Here is a 27,296-nt window from a genome sequence, read left to right on the forward strand (position 1 = left end):
TGTATGATAAAACATGTATCCCTGACGTTTTTTTTTTTTTTTTTTTTTTTTTTTTATCTGAGAGCCCCCTTAATACGGACACTTTAGCAGGTCTCTTTGGTGTCCGTATTAACCGGGTTCCACTTTAAAGAAAAGTGCATACTTAACAAAAATACAACAACCTGTTAATCATCAATGTTCTTTGTATTCATGTTTTACAGAAGAAGGCTGTTTTCTGATTTAAATTTCATCACTTCTTACAGCTTGCAGCTTGTACACGGAACTTAATTCTGCCGACAGACATGTCAATAATTCTAACATTTCAAGGAAAGATGACTCGGTTATCTCGGAAGACAAATGGTACCGCTTCACTGGCGATGCTGGCTCCTTCATGCCGGAGACGTGTCCTCCTAAAGGCCGTTGTAGTGCTAAGTACCCCGGCTGGTTGGAGGGAGGCCACCCAACAGCTGCGGAGGGCGAGGTGATGAGGAGGGTTTGCTTCCACAGGGAGGGATCATGCTGCGGCAGCAACAATTTAATTCCTGTCCTAAACTGCAACAAATACTTTCTGTATAAGTTGACAGATACACGTGACGGTGATAGATACTGTGGCACGGATGCACGTAAGTGTTTTCTAGACATAGAGCGATCCTATAGAGTGTTTTCACATGACGTCACGGCGGCCATGTTGGTGTCCCAAAACAAAGAAATGGCGGCCATGTTGGTGTCCCAAACTAAACCTCTGGGAATTGAACTATATTTTTATGCAAATACTTTCTTTTGTTTCGGTAAACCAATATGGCCGGTAGTCACGTGAATGAAAACGCTCTATAAGACCAGGCTGAACAGTAGAGACTGTCAATCATAAATCCCAAACGCGCGTATTTGATTGGTTGATTACCAAAGGTCTTATTTTAGCGCGTTCAAGTTCCCGCAACTCGGCGGAAAAGCTGTTTTAGTTCAAATTATTTAGTTCAAAATCAATCCAACAAATATGGCTGCAAAAGAAGACTTTAGAAAGTTAAGTTATCCGTCAATTTTGAGATCGGATATTCATTTATCGGCTGGTAAAATCTTATCCTTTCGAGATATTTCCGAAATGATGAAGATAAAGCTCGTAAACAAAATCTGTCTCGAAATAGGTTGTTCTTCTGATACCGGCTTCCGAGATGGAATCGCTTCCATCCTTTGTGTCGTTCAGTGAAGGAGAGATGAGTAAAGACACAAAGTCGCGGAAGCGAAGCCTAGGAGAAACAACGAAGCGGGCAACGGATCAGGAAAGTGAAGTGTCTCAAGTGGCGAGCGATCGCATGCAAGACGACGGAGCTGGTAATCTTTTTGAAGTCGGCCTCTCAATTGCTTACTGTATAAACTAAGAATATATTTAGTACTGGATAATTTTAATACTGATGTGAGAGCCATTACCATTATCATTTCATCCATAACATACATGAGAGCAACCGGTCAGGTCGTGTTATGTTTATATCTTAGGTGATTTTTTGGAATTAGCAAATTATGCAAATATGCATGATCACGTATGAAATGTGTTTAGATGTTATTATTTTTTTTACTTGTGCATAGAAGTTTAGAATTTATTACTGCCACTTCCAGCGGATTAGTAGAGTTAGTTTTCACGTACGTGATCGATAGATACACAAGCGGTATTAAATGAACTTGAACCCAACATGACGACTCGAGCGACCGTTTAGCGGAAAACATCTGCCAAATTTTGAAAATCCCGCCAGTTTTGGCGAACAACAGATCCGAACAACACAGACTCGTTTTGTTATCGGCACGATCAGATGGAGGGATACAGGTGTCCAGTTCGTCGCAGGCTTCAGTTTATAATGGTTTCGATCTTTGTACTGTGGAAGAAGGATTTCGAATTTCGAGGTAAGTTTCGATGATCTTTCGATTGCGGCGACGAAACTTGATTATTTTCGTTGTTATCGTTAATCTCGCTAATTTCTGGTCTTTTACAAGATATATAGTTAGCGTTTAGCTTATTTTTATTAATAAATTGATTCCTTCTTCGATTTTACCAACGATAGTTCTTCTCTCTTTTTTCCTCGACCGTTACCGACGGCATCCGCCATTATACTGATCCGTTTGGAAGCCAACAGAGCGCTTCAAAGGGGGCGTGTCCTTCCCTTTTATAGGCTCGCTCCGTGTTTACCGTGACAATGTATTTTGTTAGTAACCGTCTTGTTATACAGCTCATAGGAATTGTCCAAAGCCAGGTTCAACCCACATCAGCACATAGAAAACATTTTAAAGTTGTGATATGTTTAAAATTAGAATTAAACCTTAAAGGTAAGTCGAATTCTCGGCAAAAGAAACCAAAAATTAGTTCGAATTAGCGGTGGTTCGAGTTTGCGGGGTCCGTGTTGAATTTCAAGTAGTCTGTTAATAATTTATAAAATAGCGTGGTTTTATCATTCTTTCACAATCACGAGTCAATTTGTTGAAAGTCTATTTTATAAGATATACATTTTAAGTTTTCCATTAGCATGCAACATACCCTTACTGGGGTTGGGAATAACCCTTCACTCGAGGGGCTAACAAGCAAAGTGGGCCGACCCACGAAACATGGGATTGCCTCTAAACCCAACAAATCAGTAAATTTCAAAGAACAAAAAGACGAAGGGAGTGAATTTTTTAACGATTTTTTTTTTCAGCAAAACAGTACATTTTCGGTTTTTAACTTTCGAGTAGTCCACTTTTCTTCTGCATGATATCCTCATACATTTCAGTACCATGATGTTCTTAAGACTGCGCCTCTGTTTTCCTTTCCTGTTTCAGGATATTTTTCATTGTTCAGCTCATAGCGAACCCACATGCCTATTTGTCAAACGTTTGCGCTAGTATTTGAATAATGTGAAAGGAATTCCATAAAACGAAAGAGAGAAACTAACCTGACGTCTCCTTGAATCGATCTGTTGCGAGGCAAGTTGGATGGATTTCGTTTTGAGTTGGATACCTTGTGTAAAACTATTTGTTTCGCAGTTTCGACCGACACAGAATTTTATTATGCCCCTTATGGAGCTATCCCGTTTCACAGAGGTGTACTTATGTCATCAGAGGTCCTCGTTATCGACGAATATTTCTACACAGCAAGTTCAGCACAAAACGATATTCATCCCTCCTTGTCTTTCAACAGATCAATTCAAGAAGACATCAGCTTCAGTTGATTAGTTCATTTATTTCACGTTATTAAATTTAATTCACAGATCACAAATATTAACGCATACAGTTTACAAATAAGCCTGTGGGTTCCCTATGTTCATATCAAATTCAATTTCCTTGAGCATACACATTTCAGTCAATATTTGCTCACGATTCACCCAAGTGGTAATCCAATCGACAGCATTCTTCTTGTCAACAGCGGGGGTGGATTCAAACGCCTTAAGGGTGAATTTCACAAACAGCCTCTGCGAGTAGTCATACCCTCTTAAAAGCTCTCTCTTGAAGTCTTTTAAAGAAAGGAGTACCGGGCTCTGTCATAAAGAACAGAAATGATTAGATACATATTAAAAGAACCAGATAAAAATTTTAAAGTCAAATGTTCCAAAAGTTGCCTAGCCTACTTTGCAGACGCTCTTTGAGCTCGTCACGCATTCATTCCTCCCCCACGAAAGTCTGCTTAACGAGGTAACGGAAGTGGCCACTCTCTCAAGCACACATTCGTGAGGGAGGAATGAATGTGTGACGAGCCCAAAGAAGGTCTGCGTAGGAGGCTAAAAGTTGACGAGCGTTTTACGTTCCTCCCTGAAATTTAATGCATTACCTCCTTGTAGCTTTGGGGAGTTACGTGACTGTGACTGCAGGAAGGCTCACAATAAAATGTAAGGAGTCTCAGCGGGACTATATTGGTGAAATAGGCAAATAACCGAATGAACAGCGACGGAGTCGAGTGCGAGTCTACTACTGGTGTGGGGGTGACTTGTTCGAAGTCTCAGCCATTTATTTTGGCTACACTGGCTCTGAGATCCTAGTAGTCTACATTATGTAAAATTGCACGAAGATTTCTCCTCAATGCATCCTCTTTTATAGTATCTTGGTTCAAAAAAAAAAAGGATAAGAAAAAGAAACAAATAAGCCCCTAAAACAAGAAAAACCCCTCCCAAGATTAGTAAACCTCCAGTTTAACAACAACAATATTGTTTACAATCATTTCTTTGTGAACTCATCTTTTTGTGTTAAACTTCTCTCTTTAGAGAACTAAGATGACTAATACATTTTTTCATGATTAGTTCCTAGGGTTCTAGAAAGAGGAGATCCATGCAACATATCTCAAAGGTAAAACGCCAGTTTTTCTCCACTTTAGATAGATTTATTACCTTATCATTTGTATACCTCTAACCTACTCAATTTAGCAATAATCATTGGCAACTGAATTATTTTGACCAGCGCAAAACGGTAAAGTAGAAAGGATAATGGCTCAACTGAAAGTGAACTGAAAGAAAACGTGGCTTCATTATACCTTTTGGCAATCTGGCGGCCATCTTGAATTGCAATGTATTTTGGGGCGCTCAGCCTGAATCTCAAAAAGAGGTTTTGTATATATTATGCGAATTTCTTGATAACACAATCCCAAAACACTGGGGTCAGGAGCATAGGCGGATCAGTTGACGTAATATCCAATTCGTTGTTTTATAACACATACTGTTTGTCTTAGATGCATCATAAACTGTGGACCAAAAGTTATTCCATCGGTAAAACTGAGTATTAAGGCTGTCTGTCAGGGTTTGCAGTGCACCAATATCAAGTCATACGACTGGGTACTCTACAAAAAAGAAGGCAACCGGTTACTTTGGAACACCTCTCAAAACTCGAATGTTATGGTAATAGAGAAGAATTCACTTGGTGCGGGAGAAAACTACACTTTGGTAGTATTCGTAAAAGCTGCCGATGGCCTTAAAGGAATGTCTCTTCATGGCATTTCCACGTCATTACCTCCGACGAGTGGAAACTGCTCGGTAGAACCAGCGTCTGGAACCTCGTTGGTGACCAACTTTACACTTAAATGCGATGGCTGGGAGAGTGAAAACGGACCCTTGTCGTACCGGTTTCTAGTTAATCTTCAAAACAGTTTGACAAGCTCCTTCTACCATGGTTTAAACAATTCTGTCATTTCATTCTTGCCTTCTGGAGTCTCGTCAGAAAATTACGAGTTGAACGTGACCTTAACTGTGACTGATAAGGACGGCGCTTCTGCCCCAGCCGTGATTTTCCCAGTCCAGGTAAGTCTCTACTCAAAAACGGAATGCTAAGGATGCGCGAAGAATGAATGCACTTGTCATTTGCAATTCCCAGCCTCGAGATAGCTTCTTGTAGATGAAGCGTCGCCTATTTTGGCAAAACTGACCACGCTCTCCTCAAATAAGAGATTTACATTTAAATCTAAAATTATAATCTGCTAAAGGGACAATCAATCACAGTAGGTGCATGCGAAGTGCGTGTGCAGTTGCTAGTGCTGCGAAAGCTATTTTCTTCTCCTCAGTCGAACAAGGAAAGTGATTGTGGTGTGGTTCGCGTTTGTACCCCTACTTAAAAACGTTCTCTTAAACTTCGTTCTCATTGCGTTGCACTATTTTGGACATATTGCGTCTGCTGTATCAATAAGTCTCAGTTCTCTGTGCCAAACCATCACGAACTACAGGCTGGATGACTTATGCATACCAATGTTTTCGCAGTAAAGATTCTACATTGATTGTGTCCTTCATGTAAACTTACCACAAGCCCTCTTTTTAATAAGTCGTTTAGCGAGAGCGACGAACGACTTTGTTAAAGAAAGTGTACGCTTCTTTCGATAGTTTTACTTGTTATTTGCCTTGCCAGGTGGAACCGAGGAGGAACATTACGTCCGAGACTGTATCCGAGTTAATATTAGGTAATAATAGCCTTCTGGTTGAAGCAATTAGCAGCGGTGACCTGAACAAGGCCGTTCAAATAGCGACTACTGTGATGCAAGGAATTTTAAAAGATTCCTCAATCAATGGAAGCCTGAGAACAGAGGTGGGAGCGTATTTCAATTGCCTACTTAATATTTATTTCAGAGCTATTTTAATTTTCTGCAAGAAATAACACCTATTAGAACAAACGTAAATTGTCTTTGTTTAGCGAAGTTGGTGCTGATGAATAACAAACTGTGACCCTCGGATGTCGTATCAAATAGGAGTTTCGAAATGCTTTTATGCTCACCGGTAAAATACAAATGATCAGCCTGGATTCACTACTACGGATATTGTCTTGTTTTCAAAACGAACAAATGTGACACAATCAGCCTTTATCGCTCAAAAAAGACATAATATACCTCACCGGTCGTCAACAAAAGTGTGAAATCTAAGCAAAGCATATTTCTTGTGGTGTGCCCAGGGATCAATCTTAGGGCCTTTGTTCTACCTCATCTATATAATGATCTTCCTTTTTCTGTAAGAAGTTCGAAATCGCGTGTGTTTTTCGATGATATAAATTTAACAGTCTGAACGGCATCTTGCTTTCATGATTTGCAGATAAAGTTAAATGGCTGAGTTTTTTTTTTTTTTATTAGTTTGTTCTAGTTCGAAAGCTGCCCAACTAATGTTTCCTTTCAAAATCAAAATGGTTGATGATCCGATACAGAAAGTTAAGACTAGCAAATCTCTAGGAATTTAAATTGACGAGAATCTCTCCTGGTCGATCCACATTGACCACCTTTTGTCCCCTATAGAAACGTTGCTCGTTATCTATATATCTTTAATTCTTTCTTTATTTGACCCGTTTGGGTCGGCTGAAGCAAAGGCCTTTCTGATAGACTGGATAAACTGCATATAATCGAGCAGCTCGGATCATTACTCAAAGTGATTGGGAAACAATATTAGATGATAACTTACAAAAGATGAATTGTGACATCGTTGAAGTTTAATGTTAACACCTAATTAAACCTAATACTGCGTACTACCCCCCCCCCCCTCCTTTTCCCCAGGGCAGTCTACCTCATCTCCTGGAAAGCGGCTGTCTGGAGTGTAGACATACCGCCGGATAATTTACGTTTCTACTCCTCGATTAAAATCAGACCTATTTACTTACATTTGTATTTTTACAGATCAACGACTTTGTACTGAAAAAATTCAGTTTGTTTGATGTCAAAAACATTTCAGAACTGATGCAAATTTCCCATGTAATTGCCTTTGCCACACAAGATGCAGACACTGTATCTAATAAATATTTGGTGAGTACTAATTGCAAAGTTACTTTTTTACCAGATTGTATTTTGCGATTTCGTGTAGGTTACCGCTTTGTATTCGCTTTACACCACACACAAACACACAAAAATAAATAAATAAAATAAAAAGGGCAAAGCCTTATCACAGCGCATAACTCGCTTCAAGTGTTTCTGACAGATAGGATGTGTGTGTGTGTGTGTTACCCTTTTTACTACTCTATCTTCGTTATTATTAAAGGTGGATGTTGGTTGTTGTTGTTTTGTCTTGGCTCTTTGGGGGGAGCAACTTTGCTCTGACAAGGTCATTAAATTACTGAGTTGTACTAACGCCGAAAGAAAAAAAAAATAATGCCGAATCACAGCGCATACCTTGGTTCAATGGATTCTGACAAATTGGAAGTACCTTTTGACTGCTTAAATTTGCACTAATTTACCAAATTAATAGCATCTAATTTAGTATCTTTATTCTTCTCAGGCTATTTCGCTGCATAATGTGGACTCGATGACGTCACTTCTGATGTCTAAGGCCAAAGCAAAGCATACAAAGGATATACCGCTGATAACAAACTCTGCAGAAAACTTGGGCTTTTGCTTAAACAACATGCTTAAAGCTGGAGCGGTGCTTGCTTCAGTGGATTTAACCAAGGATCAGGCAAGTAGAGTGCAATCGTTTGCAGCAATGCATAAGGTTTATCAATTTATTTATTTATTTTAAAGTTCTCAGTGTTATTCAAACGCAACCTTGTACTGTTTGCGGGGTGGATGGCGCAGCATATCAGCTCGACTTACTCAACAAACAACTACACACTCACCCTGGTCGGTGACAACCAGACCCACAATGCTTAGTGGTTTACATTCGCATGTGGATAATTAACAATTATTCCACCAACGCGCGTTGGATATGATATAGCGCACCTCGTTGGCTATAATCATCTTATATCCCAAGAGATAGTGGAATAATTGTTTTATTAATTGAAAACAATCAACAAATGTTGCTTAATATTTCTGATCTCGCTTTGAGAGAATAACCAAAATACAATTGAATGGTCGCTTTTCCTTGGTCATGGTATAATGACTCATGCATATACCATAACCGCCAAGCCAATCAAATCGCTGAAATTACATTATACAATGGTAGTTGTAGTATTTAGTAATAATAATAATAATAATAATAATAATAATAATAATAATAATAATAATAATAATAATAAAATATTCCAAGCAAATTGTTATTTACAAGTTAAAAGTAGAAAAAAGAGCTATTAAAACCTATTTACAATTCTCGTCGATTAAAAAAAGAGACTATCAGGGGGGAGTTCAAGCACAATTTTTTGGAAGAAAAAGGAAAAAAAAAGATCTCATCAAGTTAAAATAGTATTCTTGTTCGTAATAAAAAATCATATGATCTATCATCGCTAATAATAATAAAAATAATAATAATAATAATAATAATAATAATAATAATAATAGTAATAATAATAATAATAAGGTGACTATCGCTATGGATAGTCACCTGAAAGAATTCGATCTAATGGAGGGACAACAGAGAGGCGCCAGAGCTGGCTGTAGCGGCACGACAGACAATCTATTGATAGACAAAATGGTGACTCTTGACTGTCACATGGGTAAGAGAAACCTTAGCATGGCCTGGGTAGACGTTAGGAAAGCCTATGATTCGGTCGACCATACCTGGTTGGCTAAAGTTATGAGGATCCATCGCTTTCCTAAGTGGTTATGTGGAACGATTAGTCATCTTGCCGCTTGCTGGAATACCAAGATGGTTGCTGTCAGGAAGCAGATACCTGAGTTCTCCTGTTCGATCCGGTTTCTCAAGGGGTTACCTCAAGGCGATGCCCTCTGTCCGCGCCTCTTTACCTTGCCCCTAAACCCAGTAGTCTGGTTACTAGGTGCTACCGAAGGATATAGGCTTTCAAAGCCTATAAGAGCAAAGGTAACCCACCTGTTATATATAGACGATCTTAAGGCGTTCGCATCGACTGAGGCCAAGCTGAACAGAGTTTTGAGGTCTGCTAGCAACGCCATGCAGGATATGGGTTTACATTGGAACCCTAAGAAATGCAATGTCCTTCACGTCAAGAGGGGCAACCAAGTGCAAAATAAGGTGAGGACGAAGCTGGACCAGTCATCAGTGGTTGAGAGTCTTAAGCCTGGGACCAGTTATAAGTTCTTAGGAGTTTAAGAAACAGTGACACAAGATGAAAAGCTGGCCCTTGAGTGCGCAGCCAAGGTGTATCTGAAAAGGTTATCGGTGATATGGTCCAGTCCTCTGTCAGATATTAACCGAGTAAGAGCCAGCAACCAGTACGCAATGCCAGTCCTAACCTATCTGATGTGGACTCAACACTGGCCAATCACAGAACTGTGAGTTATCGACAGAGAGGCTAGAAAGATCATCTGTGAAAACGGCGGGAAGCATCCCTTAAGCTGGATGGCGATAATGTATTTGGCAAGAGAGAAAGGAGGGCGTGGCTTGCGCTCGGTTGAGCGCGAATACAAGTTGACCAAGATCAAGGCAGCAATAAAGCTCTGTCAGAACACGGATCCCTCTAGGAGGGCAGTGCAACAGTTCGAAGAGAGGGTGGTAGAGAAGGGACACACTTCACTGATAAAGGAAGCGCATAAGTTTGCCGAGGAACTGGGCATGATCCTGTCTTTGGAGTACCCTCAACAGTCGTGCTGGTCTGTGAGCGATTCTGAGACGAAGATTCAGGGGCCAAAGGTGAAAGAACATCTCAAGAAGGTAGATATGGAGAAGCTGAAAGAGAAGATCAAAGAGGAGAAGTGGCATGGACGGTTTTTGCAGGTTAGGTGGTAGGATAGCGAGCTAAATCAGAGTGGATGCTTGGTTGCGTGATTGGACCTGTGCTCCTACCCATACCATCGCTGGAGTAATGGAGTTGTACGAGCAGCTTACGCCCACTAAGGTTTACACAGTCCACAAAACAGGTGCAGAACAGGGCGACGTCACGTGTAGACTGTGGGAAATCTCCTGAGACGCTTGCGCATGTGCTAGCGAGTTGTTCTGCTCTGGCCCAGTCTAAGTACCTAGAAAGATACCTCGCAGCAATGAAAGTCCTCTTTTTCGAGATGACGAGGGATCTGAGGATCAGTTCCTCCCTGGTACTCGTGTGCAGTGCCCAAACCAGTCTATGAGTCATCTGAGGCATTAGCGTTTTGCCGGGATGCTCCAGTTTATGCTAAACATACCAGCTAACAGAGTGGACGTTCGATTTGTGGACCACAAGAATAAGAAGGTGTGGGCTTTGGAGATGTCCTGTTCGTGGCTGGAGCATCGGAAAAAGAAGTCCAAGGAGAAAACGGTCAAGTACGGGCCACTGCGATTCGAGCTGGAGAAGCTGTACCCTGGCTATGACGTTGAACAATGTAACATCATCATTGACGTGCTTGGGGGATGGTCAAGGGATGTAGACCTGACAATGAGAAAGCTTTTTGGCAGCATGGGTTATGACGTATTAAGAGGGATGCAGAAGGCTACCATCTCGAGTTCTCTCAACATAGTGAGAACTTTCAAAGCTACCGTTAATTGACTTTCCTTTAGGAAAGGCGTAGAAGCTCAATATAGTTTTGGTATTAGAGAACTTTTATATTTTATGAGATTTTTATATTTTTTCGCTAATTTTATTTTTTTTAACTCAGCAGTTTTCTTTTTATAGGTTACGCTGCGCGCCCTATGTGGTTCTATTTTAGCATCCATACGTTTATTAACTGCATAATAATAATAATAATAATAATAATAATAATAATAATAATAATAATAATAATGATGTGAATACTGCATCCTTTACTTCCACATTATCTTCTTCAAGTGTTACTTAAAATCCAAAATGTTTTCAGTCCTAGTCTCTTTTATAAAACGTTCCGGGTTCCCTAGCACCGTCCCTAAACCTCTCCAGTGGTTTGATGGTAGGCTGCGGTCTAGAATATTCAACGGGCTTTGGTTTTTGTTTATTACTAATTATTGCACCTTATAGCTATGCGTTTCGCTTACAACTGCATGTCACAGTCCTACATTGTATTGCCGATGTTGTAGCAATATTGTAGCCCAGATAAGCTAATGCTATACGCGGGTTGTGTAAATTGTCTTTGTATATTTGTTGGAGACAAATGACTTGTTGGGCCATTTTCATTGTCTGTAATTGCTTTGAGGATTGACGTATTGGTTTCCTGATTACCGCCTGCCGCTGTACATAGTTGGATCCGATCTCAATAGCATAATATTCAATGGTCAATTTGTGGCAAGAACACAGAACTGCAAGAGGCTCTTTCTCCATTAGTGAGAGCTCTTGAGGTATAATACACTAGCTGGCCATTCTCCTTGAGGACTGCCCCAAGACCTGTGGTATTTCTCTTCATCATGGTAACACAGAAACCCGCAAAACTTTAGAACAAAAATTCCTCTTCCAAATCGGCACTCTCAATCCCTACGGAATCAACAGATCTTTTTCATGATTGGACTAATATATTCTTGTTTTCCAGTTACCATATTCCCGCCAATAGCATACCTCCACTGCTCACTATATAAACACAAAAATCACGCAATTCCTTGATTCGCCCTGGCGAAGCGCTAACGCTCGAAACGTCAGCACTCGAATCTCTAATGTCCGGTCAATTTTGTTGGAACTCTAAAGTTTATGTTTTCAATTTGAAGAAATCCGAGATGGTTACTCTTTGAAAAATATGTCATAATTAATTTCAAAGTCACTTGCATTCATTCACTAACGTCAAAACATGATTGAAAAAATTTCCATGATTATGAAATAAGTTAACCAAGTCAAAATCCCGCTTCTGGAAAAGACAACTACTCACAGCAAAAACATTCCCTTCTCTTGAGAACCGTGTGCATAAGCACGAAAAAAAAAAAAAACTTGCCGATTGTCACAAAATGAACTCACCGCGCTTTCACTATCATAGTATCAAGGCAATGACCATTGACAGTCAACAAGAACAGCACGTCATTTTGTCCTTGTTTTGCCTCTCAGAAAAAGCATTTGTGAACCAAATTTCTGAATGTGCCTTTCAGGGCAAATAAACTGAACCTTAAAAAGGAATTGGTGTTCCGGTCACGATATTGAATGTGTAGATCCATTTTAACCTCCCATATTGATAAGGGTGAATACATATAGTCTCCAGTGCTTATCCCGGAAGTTTATTTTCTCCCTTAGGGTACTGATTTGGTAGAACGATCCATGCACGTTGTCACCAACCTAAGCAATGCACTACTTGAACTGAGTCTTGACGAAATGACATCGATCCAGGTCGCTGACACGTTGCTCACTGTAAGAAGACAAACATCCTCTAAACTGGCCGAATTTCAGATTGGAAATGCCTATGGACACTTAAATTTAACGGCTGGTTTTGAAGAGGACAATACTAGTTTTGTTGACATGCAGGTAAAATCATCGTTGACTATTGTTACATTCATGCAGTTCATTTTTGCAGCTATTCTTAGTGTATACACTTCATGTAACAAATTTAAAATTGGTATCAAATTTCTCAGTTTTCTTTTCCGAATCGTTCATATTTTCAGACCATGACAGAAAGCTTCCACTGCTTAGCTCCAAAATGGTTTGATTGGCTAATTTGAGGATTTTCAAATATTTTAAATTCCGAGAACGAGGGTGACCTGTGGTCAGACTGAAATGAATGGGTAGCGAAGATGAGAGTTAAAAAAACAACAACAACAACAGCGACAACCTTTGTGAATTACATTAGCAATCAGTAGGGATGATTTGAATGAATCACAATATTACTAATAGCATTTACTGCACATCGAAGACGCCTGTTTCTCTGAAATCATAATGCATCAGTCAATTCCAACAATGCCCATCCCCCCCCCCCCCCCCTCGGCCGACCCCCGGGAATTAGGATTTTTTGAAAATAAACTGGCAAATGCCCCACCGCCGGGACAAAGTAGTTGTTCAAATGCCCCGGGGTGGTGGCTCAAACATGTCAAAAATGTTTTATTTTCTTTTTTTCTCGGCTTACTTTCAGTACATTCTAAGCTAATTCAGGCCAAATTAAGCCCTAGCTGGGTCTTGTTTCCCGTAGTTAGTGCAAAAATAGGTCATTCTACAGCTCTAGCGTCCCATTTTATGTCCTATCTAGACGTATTCAATAAGAAACTTACTGTATTTGCCGATGAATTTGTCATTAAGGAAGCGACAATGCTGTAGGGTGAAAAAAAGTGAGACGGTCAAATGCCCGGGGGTAATTGGGTGGAAGACTAATGCCCGACCCCCGGGATAGACAGTGTGGTAAAATGCCCCACTATTGCCCGGGGGGATGAGCACAGCTGGAATTGACTGATGCATAAGTTGTTTGGACTGAAGCAGGCCTGATTGAGAATATTATGACTCGAAGCGGTGATTAAAGACTGAGGTCATTGAAACAATCCGGTTAAGTACAGGAAAGACCGAGATAGTGCAATCTCACTACTCACGTGATTTTTGGGATGCGATCAACTGCGTGTTTTTTGTAACGAGAATACATACAGCGACACCTAAACATTTGACGTGAGAGGCTTTAGGATTGACGAAAATGCAATCTTGATCTTTAATACCATGTACACACAAAAGTTTGGAGATTGGTCAATCACATTGTATAGAATTGCCATTTCAACTAAACATAGCTTACCTGATCAGTTCAATTAATACGCATTCGCATTCTAGTGTACTTGGTAGCCATTCCGCATTTATTCATCCATTCACGAATGGCGTGGTCAGTTATAAACATACAGATCTTCTCATCCTACAGCCCCTATGGCACCTACTGTCAAAAATACGTTTTGTTGTTAAGATTGGTTTCCAGTATGGACTACCTACACTTTAAGGAATTCTTATCGCCTTTAATTTCATTAAGATTGCCTCATGACTTCAATCTCCAAGAAAAGAAGAAATTTCCATGGTTATCATTAACCAAGTTTAAAAGATAAAAACGAAAAGTTGACTGGTTAGTTATGTATCCCAAAAGGTTTTCATTAATAGGATTTAGAATAACAAGTGCGGTATCACATCAATAAAACAGTTGCTTTTTCATTACTCCAGATGTTAGCAACGCGATTCAACCCTTTTATCTGGAGCAGCACAAGTGAAAGGGTTCATTCCAATGTTTTAAGTCTGGAACTCAGAGATGACAAACAAAAGCCCATAAGGGTATTGCCATCCAGTGACATCTCTATGAAAATTCCTTTAAAGAACACAAGCATCACGTCGGAAGACCCGTCGACGAATTTTTTCATAAAGAAGAATGCTTCTCGTTTTCATGAGATAAATGTTGATTATGAAAATACGTTAATTCAACTTGAAATAACACCAGCGGATGCAGCTATGAACTTGACGATTTTCATCAGATTTGGCTATCGACCAACCTTCCTTGAACACGATGCTAATGGAACTGTATCCAGTACAGGTTGGTGTATTTGGCAACGGGTGCAAGGAAAGATTGAGTGGCAAAGCGTTTGCTCTACAAACAGAAACGGCCCAATTCAAGTATTTGCCCAGAAACGTGGAAAGTATTACGTTGAGGTTCAGCGGTATAAGAGCATTGTAAAACCTAAAAAAAGGCAGAAACGATCGTGTTTTGAACAAGGAAGACAAAAGCGATCCTGTGTTGAGGTGAAGGCCCCTCCTCCTTCTTCACCTAATGGTGAGAATGTAACAGTGATTGTCCTGCCACAATATGACCCAAGCACTGATCATAACTACACAATGCGCACGGCCCTGGCGAGTTGTGTTTATTGGTCAGAGGAACAACAGATGTGGACAACAGAAGGATGTCAGGTAAGTCAACACATCACATCTCATTTTCGATAGTTTACATCCATTAGCATTGTTACGCGTACAGCGGATTAACTTTCGACGTGTTATCTTTCGACATGCCATCTAACCAGGCCTGTGTCTTAAATATAAGCTAGCACAACTGATTTATTTAAGGTTGAATTTTCCCGGGATGCGTGTAAAGTTGACAAGTTAACTCATTTACCAGCCATTTTAGGTCAGTAGCTATAACTAATTTATCGGGGTTTTTTTTGCCAACAAGTGGAAACTTTTCCGGCTTTATAGTCAAAACGGTTTCTCATATGTTTATCCAGCATGTCGAAAAATGGCATGTCGAAACATTATGATTCTCTGCTATGCACGTAACAGTGGAAGTGGCAGTAATAGCGCAAACTTGAGAGGTATGGCAATGCACAGGTAAACCTATATCTATATTTCTGGTGGTTTTTGTTCAAAAAAGTATATTCAACACCTTTTTAGGAGTTATGTATTGATATTGCCTTCATGAAAGTCGTAAGTGTCTTGAGGTCCACTTAGCACTAAAACATACACTGTAGAGTTAATTATCTGATCCATTATTACTTTCAAACATTGTTTAAATGATTTTAAAACTTGCAAGATGTCAGCATAGAACCTCTCAACTAGTTTAACGCCTGTTCAGAACTGGAAGTTGTTGTTATGTTTGATTTGGATATATTGGGATTTCATTGCACGTGTACATACTAGGCCCTAATCTTAGTTTCAGGGGCTTGGAACCCTCCCCCAACCCAATTGTTAGCTTATTCATGATTAAGTGAAAAAGTCACCTCGTGGGAGTCTATCAAGAAACCAATTCCTTGCATTGCTATTGCTATGGTGACAGCTGTCACTTGTGGACCAGTGATAAAATATAACTGGATCATCTGTTGAAAAGGTGGTATAGTATGCCGGAAATCCAAGCATGCCTTCTACGAGAAATGCCGATTTGAGGAGATCCACTTCAGTGTCAGACAAACTGCAAGCCTCCATTAAGTCTGCATCCTAACCCGCGGGCTGCATGTTGTTGACATTTTTAGGGGTTCAGCTCCATATGAAGATTCGGTTCCTTCTTGTTGGCACCCTGTTTGCATTTCTTCTTTACCGATTGCTATGCAAATAAAGTTGTTTTAAGTTTAATTCATGTTGACTCTGACTCTGAGTTTCATTTCGGTGCGCGGTAACTGGGTGCCAATATTAGTTTCCAGAGGTTTGCACTCCACCATACTTAGCTTTCCCACTTGCCTTTGTCAACTGATTCCTTTTTCTTTTTTCACATATTTTATTGCCATTTTGAAAATAAAGAAGTGTATACAGGACTCTCAGTATACTCTATTTACATTTGTGAGCTATTATTAATTATAAATCACATTTATATTTGTATACAATTACTATAATTATATTTGTAAATTATTATTTATTATATATAAGTGCCATCTATCTAATGACCACTTAGCCTGACATTTTTTCTGTGACTCGTTTTTAACAACAATATATTTACTACTTTTCTACTTGTTTTAAGAAAACTTCACATTCTGGAATTTTATCTTGTTTTCGACTTTGCCACATATGCAATTTTGCAAGAGTTATAAGGTAATTCAATAACACAGAAAATTATATATAATACTATTAAGTTGTTTTAAACTCTTGCGGAGTTGGTAAAACTGAAAACACATATCTCATTTTTGAATGCAAAAAGGATTTGTCAAGTGATTCCTAGAGATCGCTCCCAGTTCTATTCTCCTGTTTTCCGCTTTGTGTTCTCGCCTTCTTAATTTGTTGGGCAATGAATTGTCCATAAACGAATACCTAACAAATGACACTCTCGCCTTTTCACAGGTGGCTTCTGCAACTATAAATGGGTTTGTCAACTGTTCCTGTAACCACTTGACTTCATTTGGAGGAAGCCTTCTGGTCAAGCCTAATCCAATTGATCTCGATGAGGTTTTCGTAGAATTTAAAAGACTAGGGGAAACTGGAAACGTAGCCGTCATTGTGACCATAGCGGTGGTTTTTTCTACCTATTTTGTTGTGCTTATTATCGTCAGAAAAGCGGATAGAAAAGATGCTGCTAGGGTGGTAAGATATACGAATTATACCCTTTAGTAACTTACTTACCTTTACTTAATTTTGTATCTTTAACCCAGAAGAAAGCCCTTTCGGGAGGGGTAGCACTTGCATTGGTGACACCCTGGGAATACCCCATGTTGTAGGATTTCGTTTGACATTTTGCTGAGCTTTTACCAACGACCAATTTGGGCTTCAAAGAACCATTCGGGACGAGATTATGGTGTACAATATAAAGTTTGCTGACAAAAACTAGCTGTCACATGTTTTATTAAGCTTTTCTCCCCACTCGTTACACAACATCTGAATCCAAATATGTTTGTTGCCTTACCTCTATTTTTTTTTTAACTTTTTCTCGGTTATCATTATTAGAACCAACTGCCTCAAGAATCTTTTTATAATAATCAACCATCTTACTTTCAGGAATTTCAAGAGAGAGAACTTCCCCACACATCAAACAGCATGTACGAATACATGATAACCATAACAACGGGCATCTGGAGGAATGCTGGAACAACAGCAAGTATTGCCATGCAAATTTATGGCTCTGAAGAAAGCACAGGTATTTTATATTTAAGCAGCCGAGAAGATTCGGATAGCACACTCTTCTGTCGTGGAAGTTCAGATGTTTTTGTCATCGCTGTTCAAAAGCCTCTGGGTTTCTTGCATGGTGTGCGAATTGGACACAGCAACACTGGGATACGTCCATCATGGTTTCTTGAAGATATAGTCATTCAGGATGTACAGACATCCCATTCGTGGTCCTTTTCAAACAACCAGTGGTTAGCTCTTGAGAGAGGTGATGGAAAAATAGAGCGGATGCTGAAATATTCAACAGATAAGTCGGAGTTCACCACAAACGTGTTCAAACGCTGGTGGAAAGGTCTTGTAGAAAAACATATCTGGATGTCCGTTTTCGCAAAGCTACCAAGAGTGAAGTTTTCAAGAAGACAGCGATCAACATGTTGTCTTTCAATGCTGCTTTCAGGCATGCTCGCCAATGCCATGTTTTACAAACTTGACGGAAAATACACACAAGAAATCCAAGTTGGCGTGCTGAAATTTTCCTGGAGGACAGTTGTCATTGGAATTGAAAGCGCCCTTATCGTTGCGCCAATTAACATTTTCATTGCATATTTGTTCCATAAAGGGAATTCGAGAAAGCCTCACCTACAAACGTGCACCATACCTGCGTCAAAATGGCAGATTCATGTTGCTTGGTTTCTGTGTTTCTGTACCTGCGCTGTTTCAACAACATTAACAATCTTTTACAGCCTTATCTGGCACAAAAGTGTATCTGAACAGTGGCTGTCATCAATGGTGATCTCCATCTTTCAAGATATCCTAGTGAAAGAACCTGTTAAGGTTTTCCTTGGCGCTGTGTTTCTGGCAGCCATTAAGAGAAGGAAGAAAGGACAGGTTGATGTCTTATCAACTCCTGTAGAATCTTGTCAAATGCCAACTAGAGAAAGGTTATGGCAGCTGGAAAGTTCCAACATTGAAAGAATGCGAAAACGCCAGGCTACAAAACATAATTTTTCACAAATCTTTGTGGAATTTTTTGTTTACTGCAGCTTCGTACTCCTTGTGATGGTGTTATGTTACGGAAACAGAAATAATCATCGGTACTTAATGACTAAATCAATCCGCGACGGCCTACCAGGGCTTAATAAGGTAAACGATAGTTTAACGGTGGATCTTCCAATAAACATCGACAGGCTTTTTCATTTTTATTCAGAATCAGTCAGATATAATATTATTGCAGACACCAATAGTTGTACTTAGAAACATACCTGGTCAGAAACTACTTTACAATACTTCTTTTCATTTTATGAACTCCATATGATTCCATCATTATTTTTAACACCAGTTGTGTGCGTGTGGGGTGGGGGCGGACTATGCTTAGTGGATGTGTTAGGTTGTGGTTCAAGGTCAATGTTGAATGGTCATGCAATACGATTGTTTACCATTCTATGCTTTTTATTGATTCCAGGTGTTTAACAACACTCTTTACTGGAACTGGTCAATCAATGTTTTTGTTCCCGCCATTTATGGTGAAGTTTGGTACAATGGGCTCTCAGATCATAGAAACTATATCGGCGACAAGTGTTCTGTCGTTGTTGGAATGCCACGTGTTAGACAACTAAGGGTTAAACCTAGTAAGTAGTATTTTATGTCATATCTTAAACAAGAAGTTCCGCTATAAAGCAACAAGCCCATTCTTCGTTTCACACCTTTGCAGGCGTGATATGCAAATTTAGGCGACGTTCCGTCGTGGCAACTTGTTGTCTCAAACTTTCTCTGACAAAATATGCTTCAAAATTGCATAATATCGCCGCAGCAAATATAATATACGAAGGTCTAATTTGTTTAACAGGGTTTCTTCTAAAAAAAAAGCCAATTTTACCAATAACGGGACGTAGAAAAAGACACATGTTGTTTTACAGTTGTTTACGCTCTGATTGTTGATTGACAACTGAAGGTGAGAATGGCCAGGCCAGGCCCCTTTTATACCGGAATTTCCTGTTTAAGAACGGTGTCTCTTAATATAGAGGCATTTTTGCGCGGTTTAAGACTAATTGAAATCCAAAAAGACAAATTGAGGGTAGTCACGCATTTAATGAGATAATTAAGCGAAAATAATTCTATTTTTCTTTTTTGATTAACGCTTATTTATCGCTCAAAATTGCGTGGTTACCCTCAATTTTCTTTTTGGATGTCAATAGCTTTTACTAAAATCTTCTAATTGCTGCATGACTGATTTCTTACTGGGAATGGTGTTTTGGACCATCCTGAGATGCGCAGAACGAATGCGAAATAGAAAAAGGTGGCACGGTCCTTAAGTTAAGTCAATTGATTGGTTCAAAAGTTGGTTGGATGGCTGATTGTATCGCATGGGTGTCAACTTTTGAGGGCTAGCTTATCAATCGATCGCTGACATTTTCTGGATTGATTGTTGTTTGGATTCAAAATTTTATACACAATTTAAATTAAAAACAAACTCAAATTACGAAATTAACGTTGAAGTTGTCTATGTTTAACTTATTAATTATAACTGATAACAAACCTGGTTAGTTGGCAATGATAGTTTGAATTCAGATGAGCAAAATTCCAAATCTAGTAAGAAGTGTAGATTTTCACCACCCTTTTAATTTTCGTATGACGCCCAGTAGAAATAACGATTTCGCGTATTTTAGAGTTTTCCCATATATAATAAAATATAAATTAATGTAATCAAATATAAATTATTTAATGCAAACACACAGACGTATGTATTGTTCATTAACGTAAAATGAAAAACAAACATTTCAGTGTCTCTTTCAGTTGCTGTTACTTCAAATTTGCCGTCCGGACTATTTAATCACCTTAAATTCTCCTTTAAATTTTAAATTAAGTTTGCTACAATCACTTTCTAGTAGCTTTCTCCTTTCGCCCCTCCCTCCCTCACTCATGATACAGAAATGTTAAATTGGTTCTGCTTTGAAAGAAACCCCGAACAAAGTGGGACTCATTTGACGCATCTTGAAATTAATTACTGTGTGCGCTGTGCAGTTTAGTTCAACCATAATATACAATGACAATTGCCGCTCGTTAGTAATGGATTTTCGTAAAAAAGACACAAAGATTCTTTAGCTTTATTTAATTCCCTCCACTCAGAACTTTCTTTTAAAAAGTAACGTAAAAACCTCGGGCCTCTAAACACCTCAAAACATTAAAAACAATCGTCCGTTTTCCCTTGTTTCCCGGTGTTTGCACACCTGATAAACCAGTAACTAAGGAAAGTCTCAACAGAATTTCTACCGTTGGATATGCTGGGTTTGGTTTTCTTGTTGCTCCTTTTGTGTTAACTGAAATAGAATATTGCATGAGACCTGGAAGAACATAAGTAAGATACTGATAATAATGGGAAAGAATTCAAGAAAGTAAGCATTGACGGCTCTCAGTGTACACAGTTTCGTTTGTTTGTTTATTTTTATTTATTTATTTATTTATTTATTTATTTATTTATTTATTTATTTATTTATTTATTTATTTCCTATCCAAATTCCGACTCCTTCAAGCGCATGTGCACTACGGTATGGTCCCTTTTATGTTAATTACGGTTTCTCAAAGTTTTGCCAGCCATCAAAGTTAGGACTCTACTAGAAACGTTGTTCCCTACAATTTGCCCACAAAGCAAACGCATTCTCTGAGTACAACCCAGTAACCTTAAATCAATTATAATCTCAAGGAAGTAGTTATTGACGATAACTAGCTTTCTATTATATTGTCAAACACTTTTATCATGAGCCTGTGGCTCAAGGGACTGGGAGACCACCCCCTGGGTATTTGACATGAAATAAATTATCTAATCTTATCTAAGGAATATATTTCAAGTGGGCAGCTAAACTGCGTTCTTTCAGCCAGGGCAAAACATTGATGGTTCAACTTTTATTTTAGGGCCTTGCAATGCATTGGTCGAGGAGAGAGCTTTCTCTCCTTGTTATTACGCCTATTCGAAAGAAAAGGAAGAGACGACACCTTTTTACAAGCCAGGGTGGATCCCTGTGGACAATTTTACCAAGAAAGAAGAATTAAACAACCTTTGCCCGAAGCCATGGCGATATCAAAGGCCGGAAGAAAGCGACGTAGTGCCAAAGTGGGGACAGTTTTCTCTTTATCCGGGAGGAGGATACGTAGCCGATCTTGGTTATGAGAAAAATGAAACACTTGAAGTAATGAAGACACTGCAGAGACATGGATGGTTGGACCAGCAATCACGTTCCCTGATACTTGAGTTCTCTACATTTAATCCATCTACAAATCTCCTCGTTGTTGCAAATTATTTCTACGAACTTCAGCCCTCAGGACTGAAAGCGCTATTTGAGCGGATTGAAACCATATCCCTTTATTCCAAGGAAAAAGGTTTACACCAATTTTACATTCTTTGCTTCACATTTTTCAATGTTTTTGTGTTACTCTTCATGGGGAGAGTATGCTACAACATATATAAGCAACCACGGTCATTCTTCAAGGTTTTATGGAACTGGATTGAAGTCCTTCTACTAGTTTTCTCTGTTCTAGCTGTTGTGCTTAATGTGATGCGATCATCTGTAGCCATCTTGAAAATTACAAAACTGAGACAAAATGTCTTTGCGAACGTTAATTTTCAAGAAGTTATTGTATGGGGAGAAGCTGAAAATGGCGTTTTAGGTTTTTTAATTTTTCTCATAACCATAAAGCTGTTGAGGTTCGTTCGGTACAACAAACAAGTTGCTATCTTCTCAGTTACACTCAAAGCATGGTCAATCTCTCTTCCGTCTTTTCTAATGGTTTTTGTGATTAGTTTTGTGGCTTTCATGCACTTTGGAATTCTGGTCTTTAGTACGGGAACGGCTAGATATTCATCGATCTTGAAGGCGACATACTTTCAGCTAGAGCTGATTTTAGGGAAGGTCAAGCAAAGGCCTATTGAAGAGCTATCGGACACAAACAGGACATTTGGTAGAATATTTGCCGCTTCGATTCTCCTTAGTCTTACAGTACTATTCATGAATTTATTCATCTCCCAGTTAAATGATGTACTGAGCAGTGCAAAGAGCTCTGTCATTCCAAACAAACTCTGTGACATTACAGACGAACCCGGTTCATACAATAATGGAATGAGAAAGACATTTTTTGATAAAATCAGTTATAATTTACGCCAAAGAACAGGAGCTAAGTCACCAATGACATGCGCTGCAGATACAGACAACTCATCAAACAAATCTAATGAGATGGGCACTATGGCTTTCGACTCGAGTAAGCCCAGAGAAACCTTAACATCAAGGAAAGGAAAGGAGACATTTTTTGATAAAATCAGTTATGATTTACGGAAAAGAACAGGAGCAAAGTCACCAATGACATGCGCTGCAGATACAGACAACTCATCAAACAAATCTAATGAGATGGGCACTATGGCTTTCGACTCGAGTAAGCCCAGAGAAACCTTAACATCAAGGAAAGGAAAGGAGACATTTTTTGATAAAATCAGTTATGATTTACGGAAAAGAACAGGAGCAAAGTCACCAATGACATGCGCTGCAGATACTGACAATGCATCAAACAAATCTAATGAGATGGGCACTACGGCTTTCGACTCGAGTAAGCCCAAAGAAACCTTAACATCAAGGAAAGGAAAAGAGACATTTTTTGATAAAATCAGTTATGATTTACGGAAAAGAACAGGAGCAAAGTCACCAATGACATGCGCCGCAGATACTGACAACTCATCAAAGAAATCCAATGAGAAGGGAACTACTTTCGACTCGAGTGAGCACAAAGAAACCTTAACATCAAGGAAAGGAAAAAAGCCATTGCACAAAAAGACGAGAACAATAAAAACAAAGTCGCCTTTCCCTGAACTTAACAAAACCTACCGCCTTAGTCTTAACAATGGTAGGATGCAAGAAAAATTGCCAGTGATAGAAGAAGAAATGCCTGCCAGTGACCCTGATTCAAGAGAACAAACGCCTTCTTTCAAGCGAAAAGGTAAGGAGACTAACGATTAAATAAGAGTATCTATCTAAAAAAAAAAAAAAAGAAAATCGTACACGTCTTGGAAGATTTTACACAAAAGTGGAAATGGCATTTTAAAAACAAATTCAATAATAGGAAGGCTTCTGAATTTGATTCAAGCAAATCAAAGCAAGAAAATTCAAGGTCGCGAAAAGGTTAAGAGCCGCTGCTAAAACGAAAACGAAACTATCTCCAAATAAAAGGAGTACCACTTTAAAGATGAAGAAGCATACACTTATTGAAAGAAATGACAAGGCAGTAGGCAAACTCTTGAAGAAATCCAATCTGAAAACGACGGTTGCTGACTTTCATTCGAGCAAGTTCAGTAAAGCTTTAAGGCCACCGCTAGGTGAAGAGTCACAGCTAAATACGCCTGTAAAAACAACAGCAAAGTCACTCCAAGAGAAAAAGGGTTCCAGGAGGAAGACTGCAGGACATATGTATTCAAATGTATAAGGTTAAACAACATTTGTGTCTGCGGACTATTTGTTACATGTTTCTGACTAACAGCCACACTTACAACTTACAGCAGAAAGATCTTTATCAACCGTACCTAGTTTTAACACAGTTACGCACGGAAAACACTTAATTCGATACCTAGGTCCAAGACGCTGGACCAAGATACCAAGCAAAGACAGATTGGCTGCCAGTCTTTAGCAGTTTGACTCGTTAATAAAGTCATTATTATTATGATGACGAATAAGAGGCATGTACTTCCTAAAGTGAATGATTTATTACAGGAAGGGGAAGCAGGGATGGCCCAGTGGTGAGAACACTCGCCTCCCGCTAATGTGGCCTGGGCTCGATTCCCGGACTCGACGTTATATGTGGGCTGAGTTTGTTAGTGGGTATCGTCCTTGCTCCGAGGGGCTTTTCTCCGGGTACTCCGGTTTTCTCCTCTCCTCAAAAGCCAGTAATGTCATATCCAAATTTCAATTTGATCCAGAATCTAAGGATCATAAGGTCTGCCAGTCGTAACAGACTGTTGATTGATTGATTGATGGATTGATTGATTGTTTGATTGATTGATTGATTGATTGATTGATTGATTGATTGATTGATTGATTGATTGATTGATTGATTGATTGATTGATTGATTGATTGATTGGTTGATTGATTGATTGATTTGTTTGTTTGCTTGTTTATTTAATTAACAAAAGGTAAAGCCCCACTGCAAGGAAGCATAAGAATGAAGTCACATTATGATGCCGTCACTGTCGTTGTGGGGACAATGGGAAGTGCAGCTCTTACAAGATGTGACACAAAATCAGTAACGGACGAGTTATTTCAGCGATTGGACAACATCATTCAGCGATTGGACAACATCAAAAAGGAAGCGGAGTTTGAATTACTTTGCCGCAATGTAGATCATTGGAAATCAGTTAACAAGATCACTTGAGTGGAATGGCATGCCATATTGACATTTCTGATGTAAGACATAACAAGATCATTGTAGATACGTCTCACCTAAATTAGGGATTCCAGCAGGGCAAATAAGTGCTTTCACTGATTGTCAAATGGAACAAGTGATGATTCATTAACGTATTATAAAAGGATTAAAAATACTAAATCAGTAGCTAACAAACTTTACTTGTGCAGCATAAACACGTTTTGTGGGGTGAAGTCAGGAGAAATAACTTAAGAAACCCCTTTATTGGAGATAATTGTAAATATAATCAATCAGACTGCAGAAAGTTTATATATGTAAGCTAAGGCTCATAAGCAGGTCTACAAAGCAGGCTATTCTCAAAGTTCTGAGACAGAAGCAATGTTTCTAGATTCAATTAGCTTGCAATTCAACGAGAATATGTAATAAAGACGTTTAAGGGTAGATTAATTCTTTTATAAGATCGTATAATTTATTCTAATTCGTTTAAACCTTAAAGCCCTACCAGTGATCAGCATCAAGTTTCTCCTTGTAATATCAATATTTATTCAACCCCTTAAGGCCTTGAGAATTAAGCATATGACCACCCAAGGTGAATTTTCTTGATATTTCAATAGCTTCTCCATAGCACTTTCATAAGAAAGGTATGGGTACAAGATAGGAGAATTTGTTCTTTGAAATTAGGGGTCAAAGGGTTAAAGCACAGTTTTGCTTAAGAAACAACCAGATAAATCTAGGTAAGAGACTATACAAAAATATTGAGGAGCCGTAGCCAGGATAAAACATAGTTAAAATTTAAGAAAGCGATCTCTGGCTAAAATGATTAAGAGACTATAGTTGGGAGAATTTGCTTCAGCATCATGCATTTGATCTTTGGTTATTATTTCCTTTATTCTAAGGCAGGGATGTTGCAAGGAGAAATCAGGTGCTGAACACTACTCTGATGCATAGGGTAGTCATCATTTTGATCTACAGGTCTGAAAACGGGTGTGAATTTTAGTTCCCTGGTGTGCATTTCTCAAAGTTCCCAAAGAGCTCTTGGGACCAAAACGTATTTTTGTTATCCCCTTCCTGCAGATCGCCAGGTTTTGTTGTTGTTGATTTGTTTTGTTTTGTTTTGTTTTTGTTTTGTTCTTTTTCGCTACAAACTAACTCAATGTATTTCTTAATCTTGGGAAACTTAAAATGTTCCTTTTTTTGTTCTTGGGTGCTCATATCCTTAATTCTTTAAATTATCACAAAAATGAATTTCTGCTCATTAATTTTGTGGATGTAAAATAATTTATTGGGCCCCAAATCTTTTCAGAAGTTTGTGAAATGCAAGCCAGTTCAGAAAAGAAAGTATGGGAAAATATCATATCTGGTCTGGAATAGTCTTACATTTATACCACTAGGTGGTCCCCCCCCCCCCCCCCCACACACACACCCAAGTTATTAAAATAATTAATTCCTCACAAAATGGGACCAAATGGATAATCAGTTATACTGTGCAATGTTGTAGTTTTGATAACATTTGGACATACTGTATATGGCATATCAAATGTTACATGTACAAAGCTGCTTGAACAAACACAAACGCATCTAGATATACACTGTAATGTAGATCTCTGAGTGTCTCACTTGTGCAAAAACAGGGCCTGAAAATTATATGATGTGACTGATGGAGATGAAAAGAATTAATTGGTTTCATGTATTGTACTGTTCAAGTCAAGAGCAGTTCAACTTTGATGTTGAATAATTAGTGATAAGCACAATGTACAACACTGTTTGGGTAAGTCTTAGTTTGTTGTCTCAGCAATATTGGCACCCCCCCCCCCCCCCCTTCCCAAAAAAAAGAGCCCAAGACAAAAGGAGAGGGTAAGGAGGCTCTACTCGCGTGGGACACTTATTTTAAATTTGGCTAAAGAAGGGAGCGCTTGTTTAATGATGCATGATATTTGAGGATACTCAGGACTTGTACTTTAGTTTTAACCCTATTAGCTCACACATTTAGCCATCAATGATGTAATGTGGTTGCAATAATTATTGTTTTAGTGCTGAGTGAAGGCTCAAAATGAAGTTAAATTTCAGTAACTTTTGGTAGCTTTAAGGTCAGTGTATGTTAACGTAAAAGTTAATGTCAACATAAAAGTTTGATTTTCAGTCAGGAATTTGTCTTCTGAAGGAAGTCAGTAATGCAGTACTTAAAAGTGGGTTTAAAAGTTCACTTCTCAGCAACCTCCACACTGATTTTCTCATGATCTGAAGAAAGGCAATGGTTCGTAAATACATGTTTAACATGAGCAAC

The 27,296-nt window shown here is 38.9% G+C and overlaps 2 protein-coding genes and 1 pseudogene across 2 annotated transcripts; all 3 read left to right on the plus strand.

Annotated features, from left to right (window-relative positions):
- Positions 1 to 4,571: 4,571 nt before the first annotated feature.
- Positions 4,572 to 7,913, plus strand: LOC146459707 (polycystin family receptor for egg jelly-like). Its single transcript, XM_085089190.1, has 4 exons — positions 4,572 to 5,222; positions 5,821 to 5,997; positions 7,067 to 7,192; positions 7,662 to 7,913. The coding sequence occupies exons 1-4, from the start codon at positions 4,821 to 4,823 to the stop codon at positions 7,899 to 7,901; spliced, it is 945 nt and encodes a 314-aa protein (XP_084945316.1). The 5' UTR covers positions 4,572 to 4,820; the 3' UTR covers positions 7,902 to 7,913.
- A 1,177-nt stretch (positions 7,914 to 9,090) lies between these two features.
- On the plus strand, positions 9,091 to 10,755 carry LOC146459708 (uncharacterized; annotated as a pseudogene).
- A 721-nt stretch (positions 10,756 to 11,476) lies between these two features.
- On the plus strand, positions 11,477 to 26,625 carry LOC146459709 (polycystin-1-like protein 2). Its single transcript, XM_085089139.1, has 8 exons — positions 11,477 to 11,516; positions 12,391 to 12,618; positions 14,272 to 15,006; positions 16,858 to 17,097; positions 17,509 to 18,759; positions 19,079 to 19,244; positions 21,526 to 23,595; positions 24,783 to 26,625. The coding sequence occupies exons 2-8, from the start codon at positions 12,415 to 12,417 to the stop codon at positions 25,019 to 25,021; spliced, it is 4,905 nt and encodes a 1,634-aa protein (XP_084945265.1). The 5' UTR covers positions 11,477 to 11,516; positions 12,391 to 12,414; the 3' UTR covers positions 25,022 to 26,625.
- Positions 26,626 to 27,296: the final 671 nt, after the last annotated feature.

This window comes from Pavona decussata, unplaced genomic scaffold (assembly GCF_977016875.1).
Source record: "Pavona decussata unplaced genomic scaffold, jaPavDecu1.1 SCAFFOLD_217, whole genome shotgun sequence".
Classification (NCBI taxonomy): Eukaryota; Metazoa; Cnidaria; class Anthozoa; order Scleractinia; family Agariciidae; genus Pavona; species Pavona decussata.